At 37.5% G+C, this 25,522-nt stretch overlaps 2 protein-coding genes across 12 annotated transcripts in view; both read left to right on the top strand.

The window, feature by feature from the left end:
• LOC110961102 (protein unc-13 homolog B) overlaps nucleotides 1-13,907 on the top strand; it is a 119,019-nt gene extending 105,112 nt beyond the window's left edge. For 4 of the 8 annotated variants that reach the window (XM_051938820.1, XM_051938817.1, XM_051938819.1 and 1 more), the window contains exons 26-41: nucleotides 1,676-1,802; nucleotides 1,966-2,062; nucleotides 2,780-2,923; nucleotides 3,426-3,503; nucleotides 3,596-3,673; nucleotides 6,707-6,727; nucleotides 7,355-7,443; nucleotides 7,521-7,667; nucleotides 8,180-8,303; nucleotides 8,416-8,469; nucleotides 8,602-8,679; nucleotides 9,420-9,567; nucleotides 9,763-9,819; nucleotides 9,996-10,088; nucleotides 10,284-10,443; nucleotides 12,128-13,907. In XM_051938820.1, the coding sequence (XP_051794780.1) occupies nucleotides 1,676-1,802; nucleotides 1,966-2,062; nucleotides 2,780-2,923; nucleotides 3,426-3,503; nucleotides 3,596-3,673; nucleotides 6,707-6,727; nucleotides 7,355-7,443; nucleotides 7,521-7,667; nucleotides 8,180-8,303; nucleotides 8,416-8,469; nucleotides 8,602-8,679; nucleotides 9,420-9,567; nucleotides 9,763-9,819; nucleotides 9,996-10,088; nucleotides 10,284-10,443; nucleotides 12,128-12,413 (1,781 nt within the window). In that variant the 3' untranslated portion in view covers nucleotides 12,414-13,907. Of the gene's footprint in view, nucleotides 1-1,675; nucleotides 1,803-1,965; nucleotides 2,063-2,779; nucleotides 2,924-3,425; nucleotides 3,504-3,595; nucleotides 3,674-5,103; nucleotides 5,312-6,706; nucleotides 6,728-7,354; nucleotides 7,444-7,520; nucleotides 7,668-8,179; nucleotides 8,304-8,415; nucleotides 8,470-8,601; nucleotides 8,680-9,419; nucleotides 9,568-9,762; nucleotides 9,820-9,995; nucleotides 10,089-10,283; nucleotides 10,444-12,127 lie in introns of those variants that run through there. The other 4 variants (XM_022208579.2, XM_051938814.1, XM_051938815.1 and 1 more) reach the window with 4 other exon arrangements.
• Nucleotides 1-25,522, top strand: part of atp8b5b (ATPase phospholipid transporting 8B5b) — a 70,773-nt gene that overhangs the window by 29,856 nt on the left and 15,395 nt on the right. For 2 of the 4 annotated variants that reach the window (XM_051938823.1, XM_051938825.1), the window contains exons 1-9: nucleotides 14,983-15,251; nucleotides 16,192-16,275; nucleotides 16,353-16,411; nucleotides 16,491-16,604; nucleotides 22,349-22,447; nucleotides 22,570-22,631; nucleotides 22,750-22,822; nucleotides 22,927-22,997; nucleotides 23,643-23,725. In XM_051938823.1, the coding sequence (XP_051794783.1) occupies nucleotides 16,221-16,275; nucleotides 16,353-16,411; nucleotides 16,491-16,604; nucleotides 22,349-22,447; nucleotides 22,570-22,631; nucleotides 22,750-22,822; nucleotides 22,927-22,997; nucleotides 23,643-23,725 (616 nt within the window). In that variant the 5' untranslated portion in view covers nucleotides 14,983-15,251; nucleotides 16,192-16,220. Of the gene's footprint in view, nucleotides 1-14,982; nucleotides 15,252-16,191; nucleotides 16,276-16,352; nucleotides 16,412-16,490; nucleotides 16,605-22,348; nucleotides 22,448-22,569; nucleotides 22,632-22,749; nucleotides 22,823-22,926; nucleotides 22,998-23,642; nucleotides 23,726-25,522 lie in introns of those variants that run through there. The other 2 variants (XM_051938824.1, XM_051938826.1) reach the window with 2 other exon arrangements.

A 25,522-nucleotide genomic window follows, 5' to 3' on the forward strand; every position in this document is an offset into this window, starting at 1 on the left:
CTCGTCCTCGAGATGAATTCTTCTGCTGAGACCATCAATATCTGCTTCACAGAACAACACAAGAGTGTCTCTTCATTTTTAATCAGAATTAATGTAATAAATGGTAAAACTGTGTTCAGGGATGTAGTAGGATTTTGTTCTACAATTCTGCAATTCTACAATTTCATTTCGCAGACACTTTTGTCCAAAACGACGTACAACACAAGCAAGAATTCAGACATAAGGAAAAACCTGTAGTAAGTGCAAAAAGGGCTTCGAGTGCGATTGGTCAAAGGTGTTGCCATCAAGTTGCAGAAGAATTGCTAACCCCCCCCCCCCCCCCCTCTTTTTTCTTTCAACTTTGTCAGCGCTAAATAAGTGCTGGGTTTTGGACCACCTGACTTATTTTACCCCTAAGGTGGAGTCAGATTAAGTGCCTAGGTGTTGTTCTAGAGGTGCAACCAGAGAGTACTTGAAATTTAAGAGAGGTGGTTTTTAAAAGGTATAAGTATCAGAATATCAGCTAAATGAGCTCCTTTAAATTCAGAGTTTAATACAGGATGTTATTGCAGTCGTTTCAGAATGAGTCAGGATGAATAAAGACTGGAAATACAGGGTGACACAAAAAACGGGAACTTTTTAACAATCCAGTAAAACCAAGAGTGATGGAAGAAAAACATTCTATTCATAGTAATTGAAACCTTAAAACATGCCATTTAAGAAACAATGATGGAATTTTCAGTTTTTAAAAATGACTTCCTGTAGATGGCGTCCTCCTGTACGAATGCATTCTTGAAATCTATCTGGGGCTATCTCAAGAGTAAAGCGTACACGACTCGACCAAGAAATCTGGATGAGTTAAAACAGAGAATTCAGGATGAATTTCACAGTATCCAGCTGAGATGTTGCAGCGATCAATGAGGAATCTCAACAGCAGATTTCAAGAATGCATTCGTACAGGAGGACGCCATCTACAGGAAGTCATTTTTTGAAAATGAAAATTCCATCATTGTTTCTTAAATGGCATGTTTTAAGGTTTTAATTACTATGAATAAAATATTTTTCTTCCATCACTCTTGGTTTTATTGGATTGTTAAAAAGTTCCCGTTTTTTTGTGTCACGCTGTACATCCAGCATGACTTTTAGAAAGAGTAGCTTCACTTACAAGCAAATAAAATGGGATTAGTGTGTGTTCTTCTGTCTTTGTTGAGTTTTAGACTGTCAGAGGAAAACTCTGGGATTAGTCCTAGTTTTGGGATATTATTATTTATTTATGAGAATATTTGAAAATGCCTTCTGGTTAGAATTTGAACTGGGGATAACTAGAGATTGTAAATTTCTAAGAGATTTATCTGTTGGATCTGTTCTGTAAAAAGAGATGTTTTTAGAGAAAATGTCTAAAATCAAATCAGCTAAGGTAGGTATTTCCTGTTTTTTTTCTTATAAATCGTATGGATCATGCCCCTAAAAGCATTTTATGCTACACTTCCTGTAGTGGAACATGATGGCACGCTGGTTTCCTGAGGGTTTCTATTATAAATACGAAGTCTCCTGGAGAGATCCTCTAGAAGTTATAGAGGATTTATATCTATAGTTACAGATAATTTCTACGTGTTGTTTCCCCAACGTTACCAAAGTGATCAGTTCAGTGACGATTCAAAGACTCACAGCTTTGTTTGTGTTTTTGCGTCTGCAGAGCACGAGAAGCACCGGTTGTGTAAAAGCACAGACTACATGAATCTGCACTTCAAGGTCAAGTGGCTCTACAACGAATATGTGAAGGACCTGCCGGCGTTTGACTCTGCAGTTCCCGACTACCCAGCGTAAGTTTATTCACTCAGAGAAAAAGAAAAATATTTCTGATTAAAAAGCTTTGATCTTCCAACCAATGATCACCAAACCAGGTATCTGTTTGGATCATTAAAACTCTAATAAAAGGTCAAAGTTACCTGAAAAAACATGCTAATCTTTATTTTCTCTCTTTAGATGGTTTGTACAGTTCGTCCTTCAGTGGTTGGATGAAAATGAAGACGTGTCGATGGAGTTCATGCATGGAGCTCTGGAGAGAGACAAGAAAGACGGAGTAAGGACATTAGAACCTGATATGGCCAATGAGGCTGTAATAAAAATTAAATAAAATTAACGCACACAACATCAGCATAAGGACGGATGTTTTTAATACAATGTTGATATTTTTAACAGACACACTGCTGTTTTATTGAGATTATTATTAATAACTGCTGTTTTATTGAGATTATTATTAATAACTGCTGTTTTATTGAGATTATTATCAATAACTGCTGTTTTATTTATATTATTATTAATAACTGCTGTTTTATTCAGATTATTATTAATAACTGCTGTTTTATTTAGATTATTATTAATAACTGCTGTTTTATTTAGATTATTATTAACTGCTGTTTTATTCAGATTATTATCAATAACTGCTGTTTTATTTAGATTATTATTAATAACTGCTGTTTTATTTAGATTATTATTAATAACTGCTGTTTTATTCAGATTATTATCAATAACTGCTGTTTTATTTAGATTATTATTAATAACTGCTGTTTTATTTAGATTATTATTAATAACTGCTGTTTTATTTAGATTATTATTAATAACTGCTGTTTTATTTAGATTATTATTAATAACTGCTGTTTTATTCAGATTATTATTAATAACTGCTGTTTTATTCAGATTATTATTAACTGCTGTTTTATTCAGGTTATTGTAAATAACTGCCGTTGTAGTTTTCTTTAGATTATTGCTAGTAACGGCTGGTTTTGTGCCGTCTCAGTTCCAGCAGACCTCTGAGCATGCTCTGTTCTCTTGCTCGGTGGTGGACATCTTCACTCAGCTCAACCAGAGCTTTGAGATCATCAAGAAACTGGAATGTCCTGATCCTGATGTCACGGCTCAGTACACCCGCCGTTTCTCCAAGGTAAAACCTAAACTGTTCAACTGATTCTAACGGCGTCACATTATTAAAGGAGCTCTGGTTTTAACTCGGTAAGGTGTGTTTAGGTCTACATGTCTAGAATGAAACTAATTCTAAACTAGTTCTAACTGCATCACATTATTAAATGTTATTATTGATGTGTGTTTAGGTTTAAATGTCTAGAATGAATAATGACTGTCGATCTCTTCTTAAAAGCAGCATAACAGATGTCTGGAGGAAAGTTTACAGCTCCTGTAAAAGGAACTTAATATTTCCTCATTAAAGAGAACTGGATGTAATATTTCCCTGCTGGGTAAAGGACAGTCAGCCTGTTTTTGGTTTTATTTTCCTACATGTATGAGAATCCATTAAGGGACACATTGGAATATTAATTAGATGGTTGGAATGATTCTTTGGACACATTTCCCCACAGTGTAATAAAATCCCCTCCATAAACTCTGAATATTAAAGTACTTTCTTTGTTTTGTTCTTCTTCCTTCTGCAGACAATAACCAAAGTTCTCCTGCAGTACAGCGCCATCCTCACCAAGAGTTTTCCTTCTTATATCGACAAGGAAAACATTGTGAGTTGTTCCTGTTGGTATTTTTATACTTCCTACACTGTCTATGGTATTGTTGACAGACAGGTCGTTTCTCTTTTCCTGTCGTCTTGCAGCCGTGTGTTCTCATGAATAACGTGCAGCAGTTAAGAATCCAGCTGGAGAAGATGTTTGAGTGGATGGGAGCCAAACAGGTGAGTCTACAGGTGTAGATGTGAGAACATAGCTGATCTGGGGCATCGTACCGGACTAACGACAGTATCCACCTGACAGTTTATTAACTCACAGCGTAAACAGACTCGGTAACTAAACGTCTCTGATTCAGCCATAAACAGTAGAAACCATCGAGGTGTTTATTGGTGCTACAGCTGAATTTGTGTCTCTGGTGTGTCAGATTGCAACAGAGGAGGCTCGGGTACGTACCGTAGAGGTAGTCTGGATCATTGGACTAGGTGTCTGGTATTGCTGATGAGGGTTTAATGTTCTCTTACATTTGGATCCAGATGCCAAGTCTGTGATGTGATGCTCCCAGCTGTAGCTTCAGTCAGCAGTGATTCAGCCTTAAGGACTAGAGACTGCATCCAATAATAATCAGTAGCTCCTGTCAGTGGTGACCTTCTGCATGTAGCTGTAGTGAAGTGTTTTCTGATTGATTGTAGGACTGTAGCTGTAGTGAAATGTTTTCTGATTGATTGTAGGACTGTAGCTGTAGTGAAGTGTTTTCTGATTGATTGTAGGACTGTAGCTGTAGTGAAATGTTTTCTGATTGATTGTAGGACTGTAGCTGTAGTGAAGTGTTTTCTGATTGATTGTAGGACTGTAGCTGTAGTGAAGTGTTTTCTGATTGATTGTAGGACTGTAGCTGTAGTGAAGTGTTTTCTGATTGATTGTAGGACTGTAGCTGTAGTGAAGTGTTTTCTGATTGATTGTAGGACTGTAGCTGTAGTGAAGTGTTTTCTGATTGATTGTAGGACTGTAGCTGTAGTGAAGTGTTTTCTGATTGATTGTAGGGCTGTAATTCTTGGACATTGTAGTTTAAGTTTCAATCATTGTGTTCACTTTACAATCAAAGCTAAATGAACTGGTAGAAGAGGAGGAGGAGGCAGGGGAGGAGGTAGGTTTCCATCATGGTCTGTTCATGGCAGATATCTGTCAGAATGTACGTCTTCATAGTTTAGTCAGTTTAAGGGTGTGTATTGACCGCTGTGTTGATTATTTCCATCTTCCTCTGGCTGGACAGCAGGTTGTAGCTGAGGATGAGGAGGAGAAGAAGGCTCTGGTGGGTAATCTGGAGGTAGACTAGAATATCTAAGACCTCAGAGTCCTCCCTAGTCAACCCTTCTGTAGTATCTGAACTAGTACCTTCTAGAAGCCCCGGGCTAGCAGAGCACCAGTGTGTCCATGTTCTGTAGCGCCACCTGTCATCTATTTGAAGTACAGCAGCTGCATCATTCTGGTGTTATTTTTTTCATCTAACTTCTACTTGATGTAGATCTTTTTTAAATAGCTAAACCAGTGTGTACTCACCCGAAACACGAGCCGTAGTTCCTGGGCTGGGATGGTTCAGAAGATCATGTTTTTTTACTAGAATAAAGCCACAGTCATGTTTCTGCTTCTTTTTTAGCTGAAGAACAATAAGCTAGCGTGGAAGGCAAGTTCTCACTATATGCACACATGTTCTGTACATGACTACATATAAACATGCTTTATACATGACTACATATACTCACATATAAACATGTTCTGTACATGACTACATATAAACATGCTTTATATATGACTACATATACTCACATATAAACATGTTCTGTACATGACTACATATAAACATGTTCTATACATGACTGCATATAAACATGCTTTATACATGACTACATATACTCACATATAAACATGTTCTATACATGACTGCATATTACTCACACATATATGTGTTTTATGATCCATGACTACATATACTCACATGCATTTACTGCTGGTGGAAATAAACTCTGCATTTCTTGTAAATATTTTCCCAAAGAACACGTTCAGTTAAATTCGGTTTCTAAGGAAACTTTCTTGTCTTTCTATTGCGACTCCCAGTTTGATGAGAGCGAGGAAGAGGAGGAAGTAGGGGAGGAAGGGGAGAGGATAGGAACTGAGGTTTGTTTCAGTCTGAAGTGGTCTTCATTCATTTCCAGTCATTCTGGTGGTTCAGGTTAGACTAACCTCCAAGGTTAGACTAACTCTAGCTCTAACCCTCCCAGAGACATTGGTCATATTCCTGAATCCAGATGATCATAGCTCATTGTGTTTTCTTTGATCATCACCTGTGAGGATTTCCACTTCAGATTTTCTCCTTCTTTCAGTTTTCCTGCCCTTCCTCAGAACTGCTCTGCCATTCCCTGAATATTTCCTGAATATTTCTGTGGTTTCTGTTGTTTTAATTTCTGTTTTCTTTGTAATTTCCTTCTGTTTGCTATAGACTGACCCAGAAAAGGTGGGTGCAGATTTAGAAAAACTTCCAGCATATCTGATTTTCATTCGGTTTTCATTTTACAGACACGCATGATGTTCTGTAGATTCACATTTCTTCAGAGCTTTTAACAACAAAACAGAGCATTTTTGATATTTATTAATTTTTATTCATGTCTTTAACCAATCCTTCCCCTCACCAATAGATGGATGCACCAGTAGAAGAGGTAGGAATCAGTTTAATGCTGCCACCCCCTCCACACATTTAGTTCCCAGTACATAGAAATAAAATCTAAATTCTTAAAAGTAAATGACAGTTATCCTATCTTACCCTCCATCCATTTGTTCCCAGTTAATATGAATAAAATCTAGATGGTAAATGACAGTTGTCCTATCTTCCACCTCTCTGTGCTTCATAGACTGAACATGCATTTGGAGACATAAAGGTGAGTGTAGAAGCAGAAGCATGAATATTAATCTTCCCCATGCAGAAAAACACACAGAAAACACACAGAGCACATTAAAACAGAATCCATTCCCAGCTGCTGTTTCCTCCCTCTGTGTCGTGTTTCTCCTCTAATGCTGCTACAGAAGCTGACATGAATCTAAAGGCATCAGATCAGGGAGTTAATGATCCTCAGCATCCATCAGGCTGAGTTATTTAGATGATAAATAATCTGTGTACCGGCTCAGGTATATGGAGGTGTTTGTGGATCTTTGTTCTTGTCTCCTGTGATTCTGAACTCTATTTTTCCAATTTTCTCCCTTTAAAGTCGGAGACTGCTGGGAAAAAGGTGGGTTTTCTCAGACGTGTGAAGGTTTCATGACTTAATGGAACATTAAGTCATGAAACCTACTCTTGACACAATTCACCCAAATTAGTTAGCGTTATATCTAACGAGCTGCATTCACAATGTAGGAAATTGGAGGCAGTGGTGCTCCGTTAAATACTTACATTTCTTAAACATTATCAAAAAGTGACCCTTAAAATGTAGGGTGTCTCCTGTGCTCCAGGAGAATAACAGACCAGATGATTGTCATCCCCTCCCTTTGGTGTTCCTCAAAGCCTGGCAGAGCTGTGGGCTGATGTTCTTATCCCCCATAATGACTCCATGACTTACTGAAGTGCTTATTAAACTCTTACTGCCATTTGTAGCTTCTGGCTTTCTGTGAAGTGCAGCTTTCAGAAGTTCAGACGTAATTTGGTGCATTTTGGCCCAAAAGCTACAAATCTGATAAGAAACCTTTCTAAGAACAGGTTTTAAAAGATTCCAGCTTCTCCATTTACAGCAGAATGCTGCAGAAAGACTCAGACTTTCTCTGCATTTTAAAGTTTGTAAAAGCTTTGAGGAGTTTGTAAAGCTTGTTTTTTGGACTCGGTCAGATTAAACTGAACTCTTTGGGTTTCTGTTTCTGTCCAGATGGACTCGGAGGCCAGTGATCTGCTGAATGAGCTGCAGGTGAAGCTGAACAACGCCCTGGATGAGCTGACCGGTACATTTGGGAACAGGTACATAAACAGTATATGAAGTTAATTCTTTAACCTCTCATGCATTTTAGTGAACTGATACTCATCTTCTGTTCTAGTTTCCAGAGTCATATCCACGACTGCATGCGACAGATGGCGTCTCTGCTGTACCAGGTCAAAGGGCCGCTCAACGCCAACACCAAGGCTCAGGTGGACGGAGACTCTGACAACGTGCTGCGACCGCTCATGGACTTCCTGGATGGAAAGTGAGTGATTGTGTTCAGATTAAAGCTGTCAGCTGTTGCATTTCTCTGGCTTTAAAATGTGTTTCATGGTTTCTAGTAGTCAGAAAACTGTGTCTGAATCAGAAATAAATCTGCACTAAGACTCGTCTGTATGTCGTATTAGTGGTTTTAGCTCACATCAGATTCAACGATTCCACTGAGGAACTGTTTACTGACAAACTTTAACATTTCTCCCTCTTTGCTTTAATGTATTTTACCTGGACTGTTTTTAACTTTATTATGTGCTGCTGAAAAGTTGTGAGTCCCACTTCCATCACCTGAATGTGGTCCTCCAGAAATCATTTTCTAATTGTCTTGGTCCATGTGTTTCATTAGCATTATTAATAATAAATTATTACAGTGTATCTTGGTGTTTGTGTTAATGTGTGGATGTATTAACATGTTATAAGGTGTATTAATGTGTGCCAACATGTAGTAACATATATTAATGTGTGTTAACGTGTATTAATGTGTAATAATGCGTGTGTTTGCAGGCTGACTCTGTTTGCTACCGTATGTGAGAAGACCGTGTTGAAGCGTGTTCTCAAAGAGCTGTGGAGGATCGTAATGACCAACCTGGAGAAGACCATCGTGCTTCCACAGAGCAACGACACCTTCGTAAACACCTCAGCTTCTATTAGTTTTATGAACTGCTTGGCCTTTTACACGCAGAACTACCAGAAAGTGAGAACATCTAACTGTGAGTTCCACTTTTTTGTTCTTCTTCCAGGGAGCCCAGTTATTCTCAGCTGCTAAAGAACTGGGTCAGCTCTCCAAACTGAAGGTATCAGAACACTTCCTTTTATTTCACATCATATTAAAGCCCTGGATCTGGGCTCCAGCGTTACTGACCTCTATTCAGAGTGAGTCTGTCTGTTTTATTATTACTGTTTTCTCTTTTCTCTGCCTGCTGTAGGACCACATGGCCGGGGAGGCCAGGAGTCTGTCTCCCAGGCAGTGTGCCGTCATGGACGTGGCTCTGGACACCATCAAGGTCAGTTTCTACGACAGGTTTTAGTTCCATCAGGATGTTAAGGGTCGGATTACCTTCAGCTATTCATCCATTAATCAGCAGGTTGGGACCACGTTTACATGGGCTGGAGAACATCTGGAGGAGGAAGCAAAATTATCAAGAAAGATTCTAATCAATCACATTACTTTTATTATTTATTTATAGAGCATGTTTCATACAGATGGTAAATGGTTGTATTTATATAGCACTTTTATCCAAAGCGCTTTACATGATACGTCACATTCACCCATTCATTCACACACTGATGGTGGAAGCTGCCATGCAAGGCGCTAACCACGACCCACCAGGAGCTGTTAGGGGTCTTGCTCAGGGACACCTCGACATGAGCACGACGGGCCGAGGATCAAACCGGCAACCTTCCAGTTACAAGACGGCCACTCTACCCACTGAGCCATGCCGCAGATGAAGTGCAACACAAAATACTTTGCAGACCAAGAATGAAAATTCACAAAGACTAATTAAAACTGATACATGTGTTCTTTGCTGGTAAATTCAGAGCCTATGCTGTGTTTCAGTAGATTATGTGATCATTTTAAACAGTATTTCTGGTATTATTATGACTTCTTGTTTAGTTAACTTCACTATAAAGACAGTTTTTCTCTAATATAAACTGAAGCAGCTTTTAGCTGTGAAATATTTCATAATATTCTGATTAAAACCTTTTTAAACATCCTCCACTGATTCCATGTGTTTCCTTTCAGCAATACTTCCATGCAGGAGGAAACGGCTTGAAGAAAACCTTCCTGGATAAGAGTCCAGAGTTATCTTCCCTCCGTCACGCCCTGTCGCTCTACACTCAGACCACCGACACTCTCATCAAGACCTTTGTGACGTCTCAACAAGCTCAAGGTAGATGTGATCCTGAAACAGTTCCAGAGTGGACCAGCAGGGGGCGCTCTGTGTACAGGACAAACAGGAGGAGATTCCTTCTCCTGGTTCCTCTGAATGTTTCTGCTGGTTTTAGTTGCTGAAGTGGTTTTGAAGGCTCAGCATGTTGACCTGTTCTTGCTGTCTCCTCTTTATCTCTTGCTGCCTCTGTGCCAGTGCACAATGGGAAGGGTATTAGATTTACCCCCAATGAAAAGATACAGCCCAGCAGGGGTAGGTTCCATTCAGATCCTTCCTCACCCTCCTCACCTTCCTCCCTTTGTACCGGTCCGTCCTACAGCATCTCCCCACACATTCCCGTCTGTTCCTTCTGACTGCATGAAGAATCCCATTCTGTGATCCTCTGAGGGACCAGGTGAAGTTCACTGCATGTTTCTGCTTTAAACCAGGTCCAGGAGTGGAGAACCCCATCGGGGAGGTTTCTGTCCACATCGAGCTGCACACTCATCCCTCCAGTGGAGAACGGAGAGCTACTGTGAGAGGTCAGTGTGAGGTTTGTGGAGTGGTGTTTCATTTTAATCAGTGTTGGTTCTCCTGGTTCATCTCCTGGTTCCATCCTGGTCTGTAATGGTTCTCCTGGTTCCATCCTGGTCTGTAATGGTTCTCCTGGTTCCATCCTGGTCTGTATTGCTCTGGTTCCTTCTCCTGGTTCCATCTCCCGGTCCGTGTCATTCCAGTGGTCCTGGCCCGGGATCTGAAGTGGCAGACATCTGGCATGTTCCGGCCCTTCGTGGAGATCACCATGATCGGACCGCACCTGGCCGACAGGAAGAGGAAGTTCCAGACCAAATCCAAGAACAACAGCTGGTCGCCCAAATTCAACGAGTCCTTCCAGTTGTGAGTTATGAAGAAAAAACAGCTACAGGAGCTTCTCTGGGTTTTTGGCTGTTTTTTGTCATTTTCCAGCAGTGACCTCACTAGCTGAGGAACACTTCATCCTTTCTATTTCCAGCTTCTGTTCCATTCTGTCTAATTCTCTGATCTAACAGTGCTGTCTGTTAGCTAGTTATTTATCACTGGATGGAATCATTTCCTGCATCTACAGCTGCATTAGGGAGCTCTTGGAATATTACTTGAACAGGGTTGGACCAGTTGTCCTCCTGGCTCTTCATCAGAGCAGATATTTGGTATTTTTTTGATTATCTGAATCATTATTAACTGATAATCATTAAATTAAATGCAAACCTGAGGGTCTGATGCCGCTCTGGTCTCAGGAGTGTCTGTCCAGCAGAAACACAAACCAAAAAATCATCTTCATCTATTAATGAAGAATGCCAGTAAAGAGTGACCAGTTCCTGCTATTAAATGCTTTAAACATTTATTGTATATCAGTTCAAAATTTAATTATTGGAGTCAGTCGACTCTATTGGAGAACCTTCAGTTTCCCAGAATGATGTGTTCTAACATCAGTAATATGAATGTGTGATGCTGAGTCACAGTCAGACTTTACGTTCATTTAAAGCATCCACACTGAGGAGTTTGGTTGTTCTCTTAACTTCTACACTATGTTAAATTATACTGGTGTTATTTAAAAATGGATTTATGCTCTCTAACCTCTTATTGTTTTTGAAACTCTGAACTCCCTGCAGTGTTCTTTTACTTCCTGTTGTTAGATATCTAAGAACTCTGAACTCCCTGCAGTGTTCTTTTACTTCCTGTTGTTGTTAGATATCTAAGAACTCTAAACTCCCTGCAGTGTTCTTTTACTTCCTGTTGTTGTTAGATATCTAAGAACTCTAAACTCCCTGCAGTGTTCTTTTACTTCCTGTTGTTGATAGATATCTAAGAACTCTAAACTCCCTGCAGTGTTCTTTTACTTCCTGTTGTTGATAGATATCTAAGAACTCTAGACTCCCTGCAGTGTTCTTTTACTTCCTGTTGTTGTTAGATATCTAAGAACTCTAAACTCCCTGCAGTGTTCTTTTACTTCCTGTTGTTGATAGATATCTAAGAACTCTAGACTCCCTGCAGTGTTCTTTTACTTCCTGTTGTTGTTAGATATCTAAGAACTCTAAACTCCCTGCAGTGTTATTTTACTTCCTGTTGTTGTTAGATATCTAAGAACTCTAAACTCCCTGCAGTGTTCTTTTACTTCCTGTTGTTGATAGATATCTAAGAACTCTAAACTCCCTGCAGTGTTCTTTTACTTCCTGTTGTTGATAGATATCTAAGAACTCTAGACTCCCTGCAGTGTTCTTTTACTTCCTGTTGTTGATAGATATCTAAGAACTCTAAACTCCGTGCAGTGTTCTTTTACTTCCTGTTGTTGTTAGATATCTAAGAACTCTAAACTCCCTGCAGTGTTCTTTTACTTCCTGTTGTTGATAGATATCTAAGAACTCTAAACTCCCTGCAGTGTTCTTTTACTTCCTGTTGTTGATAGATATCTAAGAACTCTAGACTCCCTGCAGTGTTCTTTTACTTCCTGTTGTTGATAGATATCTAAGAACTCTAAACTCCCTGCAGTGTTCTTTTACTTCCTGTTGTTGTTAGATATCTAAGAACTCTAAACTCCCTGCAGTGTTCTGGGTTCGGTGAACGGCTTCGAGTGCTACGAGCTGCAGGTCTGCGTTAAGGACTACTGCTTTGGCCGGGCTGACCGGGTGGTGGGTTTAGCCGTGATACAGCTGAAGGACATCATGTGGACGGGGAACTGCGCCTGCTGGTGTCCTCTGGGAGAGCGAGTCCACATGGACGACAAGGGCCTGACGGTGATGAGGATCCTGTCTCAGCGCTCCAACGACGACGTGGCCAAGGAGTTCGTGAAGCTGAAGTCTGAGAGTCGCTCAGCAGAGGAGGGAAGATGAGGATGGATGGACTAAAGACAGATTATATGAGACAGTTTGGTTCAAAAAGCAGGAACTCTTTCCATGTGTGTTAGCTGCTGCTGACTGTAGGTGGCGCTCTGAAAGCTCACAGACTTCTCACTCTGGGTGTTTGGACCACAACCCTCACTGTTCCTCAGATAATTATCCACCCAGCGACTGGACGGCACCGAGACACCGAAGCTCCACTCAGCAGATGTTTCACCAGATGTTTAACCCTCTCCTGACCCCCCATCCTCACCTGCTGGACCGGCTCAGAGCCACTGTAGGGTCCAGCCTGTCCCCCTCATAACCCCATCCCTCCAAACCGTGGCCAAGTGTTTCATGCCTTACTCTGTGTAAACTGTGAATGTCACGTGAAGCTTCCTGTTAGCTGTAGCTCCTCTCTACGGTCTGAGGAAATGTGAAAAAGGAAGAAGTTAAAGTTGATGTTCCAGGAGACGGTACCAGTGCTAACCTGTGGTTTTACCCGTTAACGTTAAGGATCGGTCGGTTTAATGTGTGCCTTGCTACTTTCCACTCATGTTCCTCCAGAAAAAATCAGATTTAGTTCAGAAACATTACAAACTTTAACACAGATTTAACCACGTTCCTCTATTAACAACTCAACTTATTTATTTTTTATACACAAATACATATTTATTTTTGTGTGTTTTTCTTAGAAATCCTGTGATTTCAGATGTTTACTGCTGGAAAAGGATGTGTCTGGACTTGCACAGTTTAACGAGAGCTTCTGAATACTCATGAACGCAGCGTCTCCATACGATGACAGAAGTCAGAACAGAAACTACCAAGGGTTTGTTTTATGGGATTAATCATTAAATTGGCTGAAGAGATCCCTAGAATGGTTCATTCATAGTGAAAGTAAATCATTCAGGTAAAATGAAGATGTGAACAACTGGAGTTGATGGGAGTGTAGAAATATTTCAGTTTTTTTCTTCCTGCTCTGTTTTCTTCTTCTCTGTCTGTGAGGCCTTAGTTTATGAAAAAACAAATAAACTTCTTTTTTACTCATTTTCCCTCCCAGTAATCTCTGAGTTTTCCAGGTGAACTTCCTGATGGGTTTCTACTTTCTGATGACACTAAGATGTTCTATTGATGGATTTTCTTTGCAGTTTGTTGTATTTTGTGTTGTGTTCATCTGATTTTTTTTATTATTTTTAACGTTTCCCTGAATTCTCTGTGGATGATGTTTCAGGGGTAAAATACGGAGCGATGCTTGTTGTTCTAAAACATTAATGAAGGTAAAAATAAGCAGATAAATCCTGTTTGTTCTGAACCCTGTGAATAATTCATGCTGTCAGATTCCCTGTGCCAAGTGTTCACTTTGTTTTTTAAATTATGACATGTATTTTCTAAATCTGTTAACCTGCACCACCACTGATAGTTAACACTTCATCACCGTATTTTTGTCGACTTTTCTTTGTATTGTTACGACACCAATTCATGAGTTTTATATAAAGTATTTGAGAACGACCAACTGCCTTCCTGCTTTTATTTCACTGCGACACTGATGTTATTTCACTGAATCCACCACACAGTTAACTCATCTTTATTATATTATTGGTAAATTATAATCCCACATGTTTCAGCTGTACCAGTATCTATTATAGTTTTATTTTCACATTAAGTTCTGTTTTTAACACTCCTCTAATAATCTGTAAATCAGCTAGCATCAATTTATCTCAGTAATGGCACCAGGAAATCCTTATATTTTATTTTGTTATTATAGTTTTTGTTATTGTCGTTATTGTTATTATTGTAATTATTGTTGTTACCAGTTTATTTCTGTTTTGAGATGAACACCAACTGATTCACTCCAGCAGAAATGAGTAAGTAGTTTTTAAAAATGTTTTATCGTGCATAAATAATCCGTCAACTTAAACTGAATGTTTAAAGTCATTTGGACAAACTGAAGCAATAATAATGATAATAAACGGCATTAATGCAGCTTTTACCCAGCAAACAAACTCTGATTAACTGCTTAAATAAAGGTTAATAAGCTGTAAAATTATTGTATAAAAACATAAAGTTCTGGTGTTTAAATAAATTCATTCTATCAACAGTTTATTAGTTTAATGCAGTTTTCTGCTTTGAATCCATGCAGAGATGTTCAAAAGAACAGTTTGTATTTCATCCACATAAAGTGTGCTGCAAACACGTGCACGCCCCAGCAGAGCGCTCACATAAACACAGTAATTTAGGAAGCGTGCACGTGGAGGTCTGCTGGACTCCAGCCTCCCTTTGAACCTGAAGGAATCAGGACTTTATTCTGTCAGCAGGAAAACAGCTCATATGATAATAACATTAATATTAACAATAATAATAGTTCATCTGCTAACAATAAAGGCTTCTCCTCAGAAAACACAGAATGTGATCTGAAGGGCTGATGAAGGTGAGAAGGTTCCTTCTCCATCTGAGCATGCTCCATCTCAGGGTGTTACACACCTGACTGGTCTGGTCCTGGCCTCTGATTGGCTGCAGTAACTCACCTTTACTGCTGTTTTACGGCCTCCCATCAGGTCCAAAGATCGCTGCTGTGTTTGTTTTAAGGCCTGAGCTGCTGCTGGATTCCAGCTCTGAACCTGAAACCTCCAGTCTGTCTCCACTTCAACCTCCACCTGTCTGTCCTCCACCTGTCTGTCCTCCAGACCCGCCTTGCTGTCCAGGACTCGATCCCTGATACCCCAGACCAGGACTTGGACTAACGTTATACTTTGTCAGAGGTGGAAGCGGCTCAGACTGCCGCGTTTCCCTCTTTTTTCTACCAAAGCCAGAGTCTATGTGAGGTCAGGACCCAGAAACCAGATTCTGTTTGAGGTACGTGGCTCATTTTGTCTTTCAGATATAGAAGAATAATTGTGTGGTTAAACGTGCTGAAGCAGCTCTCTGGACCTTTAGGAACCAGGGTTAGGGTTAGGACGACTTCCAGGCCTCTGATCCTTCACTCTGACTGATTCTAGACTGTAAAAAGTGAAACATGAAATCCTGGAGTGTCTTTAAACTGACAGCAGAACGGTTGGTCTCCTTTTAGTTTTATCATGGATTTTATTGAGGATATTTCCGATTTCCTACAAACTTATCTTCACAAAGAAGCAGGAAAAACACGGCAGAGCGATTTTTAGAGTCTAATATTGACTAAAGGCAGCAGATAAATGCTAGATTGATGAGGAAGACGTATTATTACCTGTATTATCTGTCGTAGGTTTTACTCTGGTTCAAAGGGTTGAGAAGGGAGTGGCTGGAGGGTTTTACAGCTTCAGAGAGCAGATAATAAAGGCTGTAGGTTCCTGTAAACGCTGCTGAATAGAACGCTGATATATACATGAATAATCCATTTTATCTGGCTTTTATTCTCCTCTGATCATTACAGATCAATAGATCATGATAGAAGGTTTCTTCAGCACACCTTTACTGTGCTGTTGAGATGTGTGTTGAACTCGTATTTAATTATGAATCCTAATAATATTCTATATAGTTTATTTAAACCAATAAATATTTGCTGTTTTGGAGCTTTGTTCAGGCTGAGAAATGCATTTTTTGGTTTGTTTTACCTTTTTTCATGTAAATCTCCCTTTTTCAGCTGTATTTTCTCAGGTTTTATGTCTTTCCTATATTTCAATAGATTTTTACCCTTAATCACAAACTTTACCTTCCATAAATGAACTGATTCCTTCCTTTTTCCTTCCAGCTGCTGCTTTATTCTATTCCAGCTAAAGGACCTCTCTAACTCTGTGTTATTCTAAATTCACCTCCTCAGGTGTGAGATATGGAGACACGGAGCTAAAGATGGGATCAGTCGTGACGTATTTCCGCCAGTTGTTTGGTAAAGAGAAAAAGAAAGGTGAGAACTTTTCTCCGATTCTTTCATCACATCTGGTTTTACAGAGAAATGACGTTTCTTCCTGTATTTCCTCTCAGAGGAGGAGCGATACCTGAGAGCCAACGACAGACCGTTCAACCTGTCCTTCAGATACGCTGTGAGCAGATTTAAACCACAACTAACCTCCTTTAGCTGATGGAGTCCTTTATAATGAACTTTAACTCTCTCTCCTCCAGAATAACGCCATCAGGACCTCCAAATACAACATTATCACGTTCCTGCCTCTGAACCTCTTTGAGCAGTTCAGGAGGCTCGCCAACGCCTACTTCCTCTTCCTGTTCTGCCTTCAGGTAGACGGTTTTCATTTGCTATCGTCATGGTTTCACACAGAGCCGGTTACTGTGGCTTTATTTACTGATGTAGTCTCTGGATGCTGCAGATGGCTTTTTCTAAAATGTATTTTTATTGAAGATCATTTTTACCTTCTTAAACTGATCACCAGAATGCTGACGACAACGTCTGTTTAAAATCATGAAACTGATGCTTCTGTTAAACTAGTTGTGTGTGTGTGTGTCTTTTATTAAACTAGTTGTGTGTGTGTGTCTCCTTTGTTAAACTAGTTGTGTGTGTGTGTCTCTTTTATTAAACTAGTTGTGTGTGTGTGTCTCCTTTGTTAAACTAGTTGTGTGTGTGTGTCTCTTTTGTTAAACTAGTTGTGTGTGTGTGTCTCTTTTATTAAACTAGTTGTGTGTGTGTGTCTCCTTTGTTAAACTAGTTGTGTGTGTGTGTGTCTCTTTTATTAAACAAGTTGTGTGTGCGTGTCTCTTTTGTTAAACTAGTTGTGTGTTTGTGTGTCTCCTTTGTTAAACTAGTTGTGTGTGTGTGTCTCCTTTGTTAAACAAGTTGTGTGTGTGTGTCTCTTTTGTTAAACTAGTTGTGTGTGTGTGTGTGTCTCTTTTATTAAACAAGTTGTGTGTGTGTGTCTCCTTTGTTAAACTAGTTGTGTGTGTGTGTGTGTGTCTCTTTTATTAAACTAGTTGTGTGTGTGTGTCTCTTTTGTTAAACTAGTTGTGTGTGTGTGTGTCTCTTTTATTAAACTAGTTGTGTTTGTGTCTCCTTTGTTAAACAAGTTGTGTGTGTGTGTCTCTTTTGTTAAACTAGTTGTGTGTGTGTGTGTCTCTTTTATTAAACTAGTTGTGTGTGTGTGTCTCCTTTGTTAAACTAGTTGTGTGTGTGTGTGTCTCTTTTATTAAACTAGTTGTGTGTGTGTGTCTCTTTTGTTAAACTAGTTGTGTGTGTGTGTGTGTCTCTTTTATTAAACTAGTTGTGTGTGTGTGTCTCTTTTGTTAAACTAGTTGTGTGTGTGTGTGTCTCTTTTATTAAACTAGTTGTGTGTGTGTGTCTCCTTTGTTAAACTAGTTGTGTGTGTGTGTGTGTCTCTTTTATTAAACAAGTTGTGTGTGTGTGTCTCCTTTGTTAAACTAGTTGTGTGTGTGTGTGTGTGTGTGTGTGTGTCTCTTTTATTAAACTAGTTGTGTGTGTGTGTCTCTTTTGTTAAACTAGTTGTGTGTGTGTGTGTGTCTCTTTTATTAAACTAGTTGTGTGTGTGTGTCTCTTTTGTTAAACTAGTTGTGTGTGTGTGTGTCTCTTTTCTTAAACTAGTTGTGTGTGTGTCTCTTTTATTAAACTAGTTGTGTGTTTGTGTCTCTTTTATTAAACTAGTTGTGTGTGTGTGTGTCTCTTTTATTAAACTAGTTGTGTGTGTGTCTCTTTTGTTAAACTAGTTGTGTGTGTATCTCTTTTATTAAACTAGTTGTGTGTGTGTCTCTTTTATTAAACTAGTTGTGTCTGTGTCTCCTTTGTTAAACTAGTTGTGTGTGTGTGTCTCTCTTTTATTAAACTAGTTGTGTTTGTCTCTTTTATTAAACTAGTTGTGTGTGTGTGTCTCTTTTATTAAACTAGTTGTGTTTGTCTCTTTTATTAAACTAGTTGTGTGTGTGTGTCTCCTTTGTTAAACTAGTTGTGTGTGTGTGTCTCTTTTGTTAAACTAGTTGTGTGTGTGTGTCTCTTTTATTAAACTAGTTGTGTGTGTGTGTCTCCTTTGTTAAACTAGTTGTGTGTGTGTGTGTCTCTTTTATTAAACAAGTTGTGTGTGCGTGTCTCTTTTGTTAAACAAGTTGTGTGTGTGTGTGTGTCTCTTTTATTAAACTAGTTGTGTTTGTGTCTCCTTTGTTAAACTAGTTGTGTGTGTGTGTCTCTTTTGTTAAACTAGTTGTGTGTTTGTGTGTCTCCTTTGTTAAACTAGTTGTGTGTGTGTGTCTCCTTTGTTAAACAAGTTGTGTGTGTGTGTCTCTTTTGTTAAACTAGTTGTGTGTGTGTGTGTGTCTCTTTTATTAAACAAGTTGTGTGTGTGTGTCTCCTTTGTTAAACTAGTTGTGTGTGTGTGTGTGTGTCTCTTTTATTAAACTAGTTGTGTGTGTGTGTCTCTTTTGTTAAACAAGTTGTGTGTGTGTGTCTCTTTTATTAAACTAGTTGTGTTTGTGTCTCCTTTGTTAAACAAGTTGTGTGTGTGTGTCTCTTTTGTTAAACTAGTTGTGTGTGTGTGTGTCTCTTTTATTAAACTAGTTGTGTGTGTGTGTCTCCTTTGTTAAACTAGTTGTGTGTGTGTGTGTGTGTCTCTTTTATTAAACTAGTTGTGTGTGTGTGTCTCTTTTGTTAAACTAGTTGTGTGTGTGTGTGTGTCTCTTTTATTAAACTAGTTGTGTGTGTGTGTCTCTTTTGTTAAACTAGTTGTGTGTGTGTGTGTCTCTTTTATTAAACTAGTTGTGTGTGTGTGTCTCCTTTGTTAAACTAGTTGTGTGTGTGTGTGTGTCTCTTTTATTAAACAAGTTGTGTGTGTGTGTCTCCTTTGTTAAACTAGTTGTGTGTGTGTGTGTGTGTGTGTGTCTCTTTTATTAAACTAGTTGTGTGTGTGTGTCTCTTTTGTTAAACTAGTTGTGTGTGTGTGTGTCTCTTTTATTAAACTAGTTGTGTGTGTGTGTCTCCTTTGTTAAACTAGTTGTGTGTGTGTGTCTCTTTTCTTAAACTAGTTGTGTGTGTGTCTCTTTTATTAAACTAGTTGTGTGTTTGTGTCTCTTTTATTAAACTAGTTGTGTGTGTGTATCTCTTTTATTAAATTAGTTGTGTGTGTGTCTCTTTTATTAAACTAGTTGTGTGTGTGTCTCTTTTATTAAACTAGTTGTGTGTGTGTCTCTTTTGTTAAACTAGTTGTGTGTGTATCTCTTTTATTAAACTAGTTGTGTGTGTGTCTCTTTTATTAAACTAGTTGTGTCTGTGTCTCTTTTGTTAAACTAGTTGTGTGTGTGTGTCTCTTTTATTAAACTAGTTGTGTTTGTCTCTTTTATTAAACTAGTTGTGTGTGTGTGTCTCTTTTATTAAACTAGTTGTGTTTGTCTCTTTTATTAAACTAGTTGTGTGTGTGTCTCTTTTGTTAAACTAGTTGTGTGTGTATCTCTTTATTAAACTAGTTGTGTGTGTGTCTCTTTTATTAAACTAGTTGTGTTTGTGTCTCTTTTATTAAACTAGTTGTGTGTGTCTCTTTTATTAAACTAGTTGTGTGTGTCTCTTTTGTTAAACTAGTTGTGTGTGTATCTCTTTTATTAAACTAGTTGTGTGTGTATCTCTTTTATTAAACTAGTTGTGTGTGTGTCTCTTTTATTAAACTAGTTGTGTGTGTGTCTTTTATTAAACTAGTTGTGTGTGTATCTCTTTATTAAACTAGTTGTGTGTGTGTCTCTTTTATTAAACTAGTTGTGTGTGTGTCTCTTTTATTAAACTAGTTGTGTGTCTGTGTCTCCTTTGTTAAACTAGTTGTGTGTGTGTGTGTCTCCTTTATTAAACTAGTTGTGTGTTTGTCTCTTTTATTAAACTAGTTGTGTGTCTGTGTCTCCTTTGTTAAACTAGTTGTGTGTGTGTGTGTCTCCTTTATTAAACTAGTTGTGTGTTTGTCTCTTTTATTAAACTAGTTGTGTGTGTGTGTCTCCTTTATTAAACTAGTTGTGTGTGTGTCTCTTTTATTAAACTAGTTGTGTGTCTGTGTCTCCTTTGTTAAACTAGTTGTGTGTGTTTGTGTCTCTTTTATTAAACTAGTTGTGTGTGTCTCTTTTATTAAACTAGTTGTGTGTTTGTCTCTTTTATTAAACTAGTTGTGTGTTTGTCTCTTTTATTAAACTAGTTGTGTTTGTCTCTTTTATTAAACTAGTTGTGTTTGTGTCTCTTTTATTAAACTAGTTGTGTTTGTGTCTCTTTTATTAAACTAGTTGTGTTTGTCTCTTTTATTAAACTAGTTGTGTGTGTATCTCTTTTATTAAATTAGTTGTGTGTGTGTCTCTTTTATTAAACTAGTTGTGTGTGTGTCTCTTTTATTAAACTAGTTGTGTGTGTGTCTCTTTTGTTAAACTAGTTGTGTGTGTATCTCTTTTATTAAACTAGTTGTGTGTGTATCTCTTTTATTAAACTAGTTGTGTGTGTGTCTCTTTTATTAAACTAGTTGTGTCTGTGTCTCTTTTGTTAAACTAGTTGTGTGTGTGTGTCTCTTTTATTAAACTAGTTGTGTTTGTCTCTTTTATTAAACTAGTTGTGTGTGTGTGTCTCTTTTATTAAACTAGTTGTGTTTGTCTCTTTTATTAAACTAGTTGTGTGTGTGTCTCTTTTGTTAAACTAGTTGTGTGTGTATCTCTTTATTAAACTAGTTGTGTGTGTGTCTCTTTTATTAAACTAGTTGTGTTTGTGTCTCTTTTATTAAACTAGTTGTGTGTGTCTCTTTTATTAAACTAGTTGTGTGTGTCTCTTTTGTTAAACTAGTTGTGTGTGTATCTCTTTTATTAAACTAGTTGTGTGTGTATCTCTTTTATTAAACTAGTTGTGTGTGTGTCTCTTTTATTAAACTAGTTGTGTGTGTGTCTTTTATTAAACTAGTTGTGTGTGTATCTCTTTATTAAACTAGTTGTGTGTGTGTCTCTTTTATTAAACTAGTTGTGTGTGTGTCTCTTTTATTAAACTAGTTGTGTGTCTGTGTCTCCTTTGTTAAACTAGTTGTGTGTGTGTGTGTCTCCTTTATTAAACTAGTTGTGTGTTTGTCTCTTTTATTAAACTAGTTGTGTGTCTGTGTCTCCTTTGTTAAACTAGTTGTGTGTGTGTGTGTCTCCTTTATTAAACTAGTTGTGTGTTTGTCTCTTTTATTAAACTAGTTGTGTGTGTGTCTCCTTTATTAAACTAGTTGTGTGTGTGTCTCTTTTATTAAACTAGTTGTGTGTCTGTGTCTCCTTTGTTAAACTAGTTGTGTGTGTTTGTGTCTCTTTTATTAAACTAGTTGTGTGTGTCTCTTTTATTAAACTAGTTGTGTGTTTGTCTCTTTTATTAAACTAGTTGTGTTTGTCTCTTTTATTAAACTAGTTGTGTTTGTGTCTCTTTTATTAAACTAGTTGTGTGTGTGTCTCCTTTATTAAACTAGTTGTGTTTGTGTCTCTTTTATTAAACTAGTTGTGTGTGTGTGTCTCCTTTATTAAACTAGTTGTGTTTGTGTCTCTTTTATTAAACTAGTTGTGTTTGTCTCTTTTATTAAACTAGTTGTGTGTGTGTCTCTTTTATTAAACTAGTTGTGTGTGTGTCTTTTATTAAACTAGTTGTGTGTGTGTCTCTTTTATTAAACTAGTTGTGTGTGTGTCTTTTATTAAACTAGTTGTGTTTGTCTCTTTTATTAAACTAGTTGTGTGTGTGTCTCTTTTATTAAACTAGTTGTGTGTGTCTCTTTTATTAAACTAGTTGTGTGTGTGTCTCTTTTATTAAACTAGTTGTGTGTGTGTCTTTTATTAAACTAGTTGTGTGTGTGTCTCTTTTATTAAACTAGTTGTGTGTGTCTCTTTTATTAAACTAGTTGTGTGTGTGTCTCTTTTATTAAACTAGTTGTGTGTGTGTCTTTTATTAAACTAGTTGTGTGTGTGTCTCTTTTATTAAACTAGTTGTGTGTGTGTCTTTTATTAAACTAGTTGTGTGTGTGTCTCTTTTATTAAACTAGTTGTGTGTGTGTCTCCAGCTCATCCCTCAGGTCTCCTCTCTGTCCTGGTTCACCACCGCCGTCCCTCTGGTTCTGGTTCTGGGGATAACAGCAGTCAAAGACGCCAACGATGACATAGTGAGCTGAAAGATAGAAAATAACAATAATAAACTGTCAGAATAATAAAGTGTGATGTTAGTAAACTGTTATATAACATCAGAACCTCTTAACGTGATATTTTCTCTCTAATAACTGCGCAGAACAGACACAGAAGTGATAAACAGGTGAATAACCGGCGGGTGGACGTCCTTGTGGATGGAGAGTGAGTTATTTAACGTAAAGAAGACCTGATGCTGGGGTGAAATGTGCAGGTTTCTGACTTCTGAAGCTGATGTTTGGATAAAATGTGAAGGCTTCTGACTTCTCTCTGCTTCTGACAGACTGAGGAATGAGAAATGGATGAACGTTCAGGTCGGAGACATCATCAAACTGGAGAACAACCAGTTTGTCACGGTGAGTGAGGATTCTACTTTAGAAATACAAGACAATAGCATTGATTTAAGACAGATTTATCAGTTTATTAGAAGCGTCTCGTTCTTCTGATTCTTCTTCTCCAGGCCGACCTCCTGCTACTGTCCAGCAGTGAACCTCTCAACCTGGTCTACGTGGAAACAGCTGAGCTTGATGGGTCAGTGTGTGTGTGAGTGTGAGTGTGTGTGTGAGTGTGTGTGTGTGTGTGTGTGTGAGTGTGAGTGTGAGTGTGAGTGTGTGTGTGTGTGTGTGTGTGTGTGTGTGTGTGAGTGTGAGTGTGAGTGTGAGTGTGTGTGTGTGTGTGTGTGTGAGTGTGAGTGTGAGTGTGAGTGTGAGTGTGTGTGTGTGTGTGTGTGTGTGTGTGTGTGTGAGTGTGAGTGTGAGTGTGTGTGTGTGTGTGTGTGAGTGTGAGTGTGAGTGTGAGTGTGAGTGTGAGTGTGTGTGTGTGTGTGTGTGTGTGTGTGTGTGAGTGTGTGTGTGTGTGTGTGTGTGTGTGTGTGAGTGTGAGTGTGAGTGTGAGTGTGTGTGTGTGAGTGTGAGTGTGAGTGTGAGTGTGAGTGTGAGTGTGAGTGTGTGTGTGTGTGTGTGAGTGTGAGTGTGAGTGTGAGTGTGTGTGTGTGTGTGAGTGTGAGTGTGAGTGTGAGTGTGAGTGTGAGTGTGTGTGAGTGTGTGTGCGTGTGCGTGTGCGTGTGCGTGTGCGTGTGCGTGTGCGTGTGCGTGTGTGTGAGAGCGTGCACGTGGCTGATGTCTCCACTGTCTTGGTGTCTCTTCATCCTTCTCATGTCCTCCTGGTGTCCAACAGAGAAACCAACCTGAAGGTGAAGCAGGCGCTGACGGTAACGGGAGAGATGGGAGACTCCATCGACCTGTTGGCTGCTTTTAAAGGTTAGGAACAATATTTAAGATGTTTAAAAGTTTATTCCAGTTCTTTTACCACTAATGAAGAAAAGTAAAAATGGCGTTTTTGATATTTTCTGTCAGAAACACAGACATTGATTATAAAAGATAAAGAACCAACAACATGTTTAGAACATTACCCAAACATTTTTTAATTGCAGTTAGCTTTTATCTTGTAATTAATTATTAATATAATATTAATGGATGGATTTAAAGCTAATAACTGTAAACAAACATGGAGAATAGAAATTAAAAGTAGAAGTTAATGTTTAAATTCATGAAAGAAATACATCAATAAACAGAATAGATTCATTTATTTATCAGTCATCACCTGATTGCAATTATCCTTTATGTGTTAAATTATTTTCTTCTATAGTTTTTATAGATATTATTCTCCTTCAGTAATTTTTCCTTCTCCACACTAAGAATTAGTTTTCCCCTAATATATCTGGCTGAAATACGACTCTTCCCTGTTAGAGCTAAAAAAACAAAAAAACATTATTCTTGCAAAAATGTTCATGAAGCCGACCATACAGAGTTAAATATGTAAGCAATAAGTAAGTAAACAACAAGTATGTAAACAATAAATATGTAAACAATAAATATGTAAACAATAAGTATGTAAACAATAAATATGTAAACAATAAGTATGTAAACAATAAGTATGTAAACAATAAGTATGTAAACAGTAAGTATGTAAACAATAAATATGTAAACAATAAATATGTAAGCAATAAGTATGTAAACAATAAGTATGTAAACAATAAGTATGTAAACAATAAGTATGTAAACAGTAAGTATGTAAACAATAAATATGTAAACAATAAGTATGTAAACAATAAATATGTAAACAATAAGTATGTAAACAATAAATATGTAAACAATAAGTATGTAAACAATAAGTATGTAAACAGTAAGTATGTAAACAATAAATATGTAAGCAATAAGTATGTAAACAATAAGTATGTAAACAATAAGTATGTAAACAATAAGTATGTAAACAGTAAGTATGTAAACAATAAATATGTAAACAATAAGTATGTAAACAGTAAGTATGTAAACAATAAGTATGTAAACAGTAAGTATGTAAACAATAAATATGTAAACAATAAGTATGTAAACAATAAGTATGTAAACAATAAGTATGTAAACAATAAATATGTAAACAATAAGTATGTAAACAGTAAGTATGTAAACAGTAAGTATGTAAACAATAAATATGTAAACAATAAGTATGTAAACAATAAGTATGTAAACAGTAAGTATGTAAACAATAAGTATGTAAACAATAAATATGTAAACAATAAGTATGTAAACAATAAGTATGTAAACAGTAAGTATGTAAACAATAAGTATGTAAACAATAAGTATGTAAACAGTAAGTATGTAAACAATAAATATGTAAACAATAAGTATGTAAACAGTAAGCATGTAAACAATAAGTATGTAAACAGTAAGTATGTAAACAATAAGTATGTAAACAATAAATATGTAAATGTAGCTGATAAAGTGACATTAAGAGCTGAAAAATATGAAGAGTTCATTTGCAAAAACAGATAACTCTGTTCTCAGAAAACTCATTTTTTTATTGTTTACTTGAGATAATAATAATAGTAATTTATTTTTTCTCTATTTTGTCATGTATCTTTCTACTGAGTCAAATCCACTCAACTTTATTTTGATTGATATTATCTCAAGTAAACAATAAAAAAAGTTTTCTTAAAATTGATTAAAACGGAGTTTGTTTTTGCAAATGAGCTCTTCATTTGTAAATACAGTTTTTTC

Source organism: Acanthochromis polyacanthus, chromosome 18, assembly GCF_021347895.1.
Source record: "Acanthochromis polyacanthus isolate Apoly-LR-REF ecotype Palm Island chromosome 18, KAUST_Apoly_ChrSc, whole genome shotgun sequence".
NCBI classification, from domain to species: domain Eukaryota; kingdom Metazoa; phylum Chordata; class Actinopteri; family Pomacentridae; genus Acanthochromis; species Acanthochromis polyacanthus.